The sequence below is a fragment of the Hipposideros armiger genome, unplaced genomic scaffold (genome assembly GCF_001890085.2).
Source record: "Hipposideros armiger isolate ML-2016 unplaced genomic scaffold, ASM189008v1 scaffold_1169, whole genome shotgun sequence".
Lineage (NCBI taxonomy): Eukaryota > Metazoa > Chordata > Mammalia > Chiroptera > Hipposideridae > Hipposideros > Hipposideros armiger.
In genome coordinates, this window is record NW_017732519.1 from 99427 (window position 1) to 105637 (window position 6211).

A 6211-nucleotide genomic window follows, 5' to 3' on the forward strand; every position below is an offset into this window, starting at 1 on the left:
TGCCCAGCAGTGCTTGCCCGTGAGGAACGAAGGGAGAGGTTTTGGGGACATCAGGCCAAAGGAACATGAGTCCTAGAAACCTACTCTGGCTCAATCATCTTTTTCCCCTGTGAGGTTCGTGAGCAAGCACTACATTCAAGGGCCATCAACAGATAAGAACAAAATACTACTTTATTTTCACCTGATTAGATGCCCAAGTTTTTAGTGCAGAGCTACCTTGTAAAAACAAGGTTGGAGCAAGCAACCTACCGTAAAAAGTCACACGAGCCTTTCCCTCCCCTCTACACACCCAAATCTTCCTACCTTCTGTTCTGCCACATTTGGACCAGAAATGAAAAGCAATAAAAAGTACACTTATTGACGCATTTGAGGAAGAGAAAATAGGATGGCCAGCTCCCAAGAGGAGACCCTGGCTCAGCATACCAATTCCTGCTGCATGAAGTAGAAGAGACAGCTGCATGGAGGTTCATACCCCTCTCCTTTAAATGTAGACCGATTAATTTCCTGGAATCTCACCAATCTAATAACAAGCCCTCTCTGGGAGAAGGTAAAGGCCAGGAGAGAAGGGGAGAGATGGCACTTCCCTTTCTTCTAAATACTTGCGCCTCAAAATGTGGGCCATGGGCCAGCTCTCAGCATCACCTGGTAGCTTGTTAGAAACGCACAATCTTGGGCTCCACCCTATAGTAATGAAATCAGGGAATTGCATTTTAATAAGATCTCCAGAGGATTCACGTGCACATTAAAGTTTGAGAAGCACTAAGTTTCTGAATCCTAAATCATGCCCAAATTGTCTGTCATTTGGATATTTACTCACTTCCTAAAATAGTGTTCTGCACATGGTCAATAGTTAATGACAGGATGTTTGAGAAATTCTCTTTGGCACCCATTTATTTCCATTTGAAGGGAGGAGAGAATTTCTGAGAAGATAGCACACATTTACAGAGTGGTTTAGACAGAGACAGAAATATACTAAAAACAAGCAAGCAAAACACTTCTAGACACACACACAGCTCTGCAGAGTGGGACAGATGGGCATAGTAAGTCTCCTCTCACTCCATCCCTCCGCCCATAATATTCCCTCCCTTCCTTACTCATGCTCTGCTCCACCCACGCTAGTATTAAGCTCTTGTGTTGAGCTCTGTTTCATACACAAGATAGTACCACGTAGATTACATGTCTCTTGCAGACCTGTCCTCAAACCCAAATTCTAAGAATGAGATACTCTACCATGAAGCCAGGACACAGCAGGAAAACAAAAAGCAATTTGGTACATCAGTATTTCTCACCTTTAAACAGTCATGACCATCATGACCCAATTCACATCTTATTTTTGACAGTAGTCAAATACCAGGTCTGGATATTCATCCAATATTTGCTCTCAGTAGCTCTTCCTACCTGAGTAGGAAGTTAACAATAAAAACTCAGAGCATCCAACCCCCAGTATCTTCTCTTTGCTCTACCTGGCACAATACCTTGAAGTATGAAGGGCCAGATGTTGGCAAATATGGATTAACTAGAGTCTGCCATAGAGTTTTTTACGGGATCCAATAATGACTGGATTTAATGAATAATGATTAAAGTTACCATCTGTTAAGCACTTATAGTGTGCTTTACAACAACTCTATGAAGTAGGTAGTATCCCCCATTTAATAAGAGAAAATTTGAAGTTTTCAGAAATTGAATAACTTGCCCAGGAAGAAGTAAAGATAGAACTCCTGCCCACACCTCCCTGGGCCTAAAGCCTCTTACCCACTGAACTAATATGATGTCTCACAGGTCAGAAACCACTGTGTGAGTAGAAAATCGTTTTCCTTCTCTGGGGCTAAGCTGAGGATTAAATGAGATTAAAGATGTTCAAGCACTTAGGAAAGTAAGGTGCTGTAACTTATAAGGTATAATTTAGTACATTATGTCCAAATAAGGGCTCTTAGTAATACATAAATGGCAATTATACATGTGAAAAGTTATAATTAAAGGGATTCCAGTTCATTCAGTATAAAGTTCTCATTTATTAAATGAGAAAACATTTTTACAGTTTAACCCTCAGTGTTGGCAAGGATGTTGAGAAACTAGTACATTGCTGATGGGAGCACGAGTTAGTACAACCTTTCTACAAAGCAAACTGACAATATGTTACAAGACATTTAAAAAAACTGACATCATAATTTCTTGTAAGGAAAAATAAATTAGGATAAAAACTTAAGTATAAATATAGTTAAGAGCATAGATTCTGAAACCAGAATGCTTGGATTTAGATTCCAGCTCCGATACTTATTACAGTGTAGCCTTAGGCAAGTCTCTGTGACCTGGTATCCAAAATGAGGATAATAGTGCCCATTTCACTGGGGTTGTTATGAGGATTCAATGAATTATCTGTAAAGTGCTTCACCCAGTGCTCAACAAAGTAAGCAACATATATAAATGGTATCTATTATTTTTGTGTCAGTATTCTATGTAATAGCAAATGATTGGAATCAATCTGTCTGACCATAGAAAAATGGTTAAGTACACTATAACACAGATATAAAGTGAATATTATGAAGCAATTAAAAATGAGGCTTGAAAAGGCTATTTAATCACATATACTATAAAAAAGAGCAGGAAACTGTATATATCATCTCATACCACACATTTGTTAAAACAGGACTTCCTACAAATACAGATGTGTAGAAAACAATCTGAAGGGATTACATCAAAATATTAACAATATGTCTGGGTACCAGAGGAACAGCACTTTCTGTTCCTCCCTGGTAACACACTCAGCTCTCTACCTGGTAGAGTGACTTTAAGGGTGGGTGGTGTCTCTCCCCTGGTAGACTGTGAGTTAATAGACAGCAGGGAACTCACTTGCCTATCTATTTTTGTCTGCCCCCTTGGTCTGAGCAAATCCTCAGCAGAGAGCCGACACTCAGGGCTGACTGTAAGAATGAATGAAGTAAGGAATGGCATCCTGAGTAAAGGCAGGGAACCGTCCTGTAAATGGAAACTGGGCCGCATGCACGCCAAGCCTGATGACCAACAGCAACAGGTGTTTTCCATCTCTGATATCCGTGACTCATTCTGCACAGCTGCTTGCACACCGAGGTGTCAGCACACGGAGGCTTCTGGAGCACAACGCCCCACACGCTGAAATGCACTGTGTGCTGGGTGCCCCGGCGGCCGCGTACGGAGACACGCCTCAGCGACAACCTGGATTCACAAAAAAGAGGCCCTGCCGCCTTAAAAATATTAATGCCTTACTGCAAAGAACAGAAGCTATAGCTTGTGCCTACGCCCCTTGCTCCCCGCCGCACCTTTCTTTTTAGTTTCTAAGAAATCTATTGAGGGTGAGTCTGCATGCATTTCGTCGCTGGCGTCCCCACTCCCTAAAGACACACACACACACACACACACACACACACCTCTCCCCACTCCCTAAAGACAGACAGATACACACACCCCTACACACACACACACACACACACACACACACACACACACACACACACACCCCTTCCTCCATTGGTCTCCGACTAGGCGCGTCTCCCTGGGCTGGATTGAATGGGAAAGGACCGGGTCGTCTTTGTCATTAATCCTCCCCTCCTTCAGGCGAGACAAGCTTCTTCCGGGTCAGCGACCATCCCCGCCACCCCAGTCAAGCCCGCGGTCCCCGATCCCGCTAGCCTCCGAGCGCCCGAGGGCCAGGTCGCCACCCCCCGCAGGTTGCGGGAGGGGAGGAGGGCGAGGAGGAGGGCGGGCGGCGCGGGAGTGGGGGAGGGAAGGAGGGCGGGAAGGAGGGGAAGGCGCCCGGAGGAGGAGGAGGAGGAGAGAACAGCCTCCTGCCGCTGGCGAGGAGAATGGGAGTGCGGGGCGGCAGACCGCCGCGGGGTGTCACGGCCGCGGCCGAGCTTGCCAGACGCCGGGCGGGCGCCCGCCGCGTTTAAACCCGGGAGGGCGCGGCGGCGGCAGGATCGCGGCGCGCGCGGGGCGCCGGGCGGCTGCCGAATGGAGAGGAAGGGCTCGGCGGCCGGGACCAAGGGGAACCCGAGCCCACCCGTGGCCACCGGCGAGGCGCAGCGGCCGCCGCCGCCTCTGTGCGCCCCGGGCGGCTGCGGAGGGGCCCCCGCGCGGGGCCAGGCTGGGGCGGCGGCCGAGCCCGCCGAGTTTATTCGGCGCGCGCACGAGTTCAAGAACCAAGGAGCGCAGTGCTACAAGGACAAGAAATTCCGCGAAGCCATCGGCAAATACCACCGGGCATTGTTGGAGCTGAAGGGGCTGCAGCCCGCCCTCGGGGAACAGGAGCGGGACTCGCGCGCGGCCTCCCCGGCCGGGGCCTCCAACCCTGGCCGCCTCTCGGAGGAGCAGAGCAAGACGGTGGAAGCCATCGAGATCGACTGCTACAACAGCCTGGCAGGTGAGCGGCGCCGCGCGCCCGGCCCCTCCTCCCCGGGCCCTCCCCGCCTCCCGCCCGGCGCGGGTCCCCATTCCCCGGCTCCGGACTCTGGGTCGCCGCCGACCGCTGCGGCGAGCCTGCGATGCATCCTCCCCGCTGGGACCGTGCTGTTCCGGGAAAGGAGAACCTGGGAGGGGGACGCTTTGGAAAAAGTGTGACTTTTTAGCATTATACCTTCCAAAACTCGTTGTCATCCCTCGTCCCTTCCCCCGCATTTATCGTCAATCTCGCCTATAAATAAGTGGGCAGACAGGAGGAGACCCAGCTGGCCTGGCGGCGACTAGTGCTACTACGGTATCAATCCCCAGTGGACCTGGGTCCAATGCGGGAAGCAGCGCCTGGGTGGACCTCCCGCACCCACCGCATGCCCAGTGACTGCTCTCCGCAGGTATCTCTGGCTCAGAGCTGGCCCTCATCTTCCTCCCAACTGACTGCATCCCTGTGGGTAAGGTCTTTCCCCAAGTTCACTTGGCCCCAGCAGGAAAGAGCAGTTTGCCATGATGCCTTCAGCATCTTGAGCAAAATGGATTCCAAAATGCCACTTTCTTCTCTCTGAGCTCTGCTGGGTCTCGGTTGCCAGGTGAAGAAAGTGATCTCAAAGGGAGCCTAGTTCATGGTTGGGCTGGAGCTGTGCTCCATTCCTGCTCTCCTCCCTGCCTGCTTCTCGCTCTGTGTAGCGTTGGTCCTCACACCAGCTGCCTGCTAGCTGTGCGGAAAGAGGAGCCCGTGTACTGGGACGAGAAGGTGAGGTACACATTCCAGAGTTCACTTTGGGGATTGAGGGCAAAATCAGACATTTCTAAAAATTCAAGTTTGGCACAGGAAAATTTAAAGTCTCTAAAAAAGGAAGAGTCTGGGTCTTGCCAGGACCAGTCCTGTGAGAAGGTGGGAGATGTTTACAGAGGCAGTGGCCTCATATATTAAAGGCATTCTCTCCTCTCTTCTCCCATCCTATTTGGTGGGGTTTTGGCATGGTCCAGCTCCTCTAGCCAAACAAAAGGCCATTACTCCTAATCTCTAACCCTTGAAGTTGCCTAAACTAGCTATGGACAGTTGGAGCTGAGTAGGGTTAGAAGAGTGACTGGGTGTGGCTGGGGATGTGGCTGGGGACCAAGCAGTTGGGGGATGAAAAAAAAATATCGATAATTTTGTTCTGTTCCAAAGTGCAAATCTGTTCTCTTCCCTTTGAGCTCTCTAGTGCCAGCCTACCTCTGCTTTTCCATAAAGCCATGTCCAGCGTCGTTTTTCATCAGGCAAAACCCAGGCACGTAAAAAATTGTAGTTTACGAACTTAATTAGTAGTAATCGTAGTAGCAGTTGTAGAAATGGTGGTGCCAATAGCAGTACTAGTAATAACGGCAGCAGATAAAGTAGTAGCTTAGCAAAGATGGAATATTTCAATCTCTCCCAATGTACAGTTCGATTCCCTTTATTTCCTGTAAGTCCCTGGCATACTCAGTTATGCCTGATTAATAGTTAAAGGGCAGAGTGGCCTTGGGTGGGGGAAGAAGCACTCTGGATCACTAATGCGGCGATTTCAGAGTAGTAATGGAGTCTTATATTTAGTATTATCCATGGGCATTCTGGGGTTGCCCCTCACCCCATGCTTTTGGCTGCCATCCTGTGGCTAGCGTTGCCTATCTTCTACCCCAGAAGTGGTTACATTTCCATGGTGAAACCAAAGATGTGTGTCCTTGGTCAGGCCAGCCCAGTCAGGGTGGGGGCTAAGACCTGGACAGCTCCTCCACTTCCGCACCCCCCCTCGCCCCCCCCCCC

General features: G+C 49.4%; 1 protein-coding gene across 1 annotated transcript in view; it reads left to right on the forward strand.

The window, feature by feature from the left end:
- Window positions 1-3758: 3758 nt before the first annotated feature.
- TTC9 (tetratricopeptide repeat domain 9) overlaps window positions 3759-6211 on the forward strand; it is a 35170-nt gene continuing 32717 nt past the window's right edge. Inside the window, exon 1 of the mRNA XM_019632757.1 lies at window positions 3759-4396. Coding sequence (XP_019488302.1) covers window positions 3988-4396 — 409 coding nt within the window. The 5' untranslated portion in view covers window positions 3759-3987. The remainder of the gene's footprint in view (window positions 4397-6211) is intronic.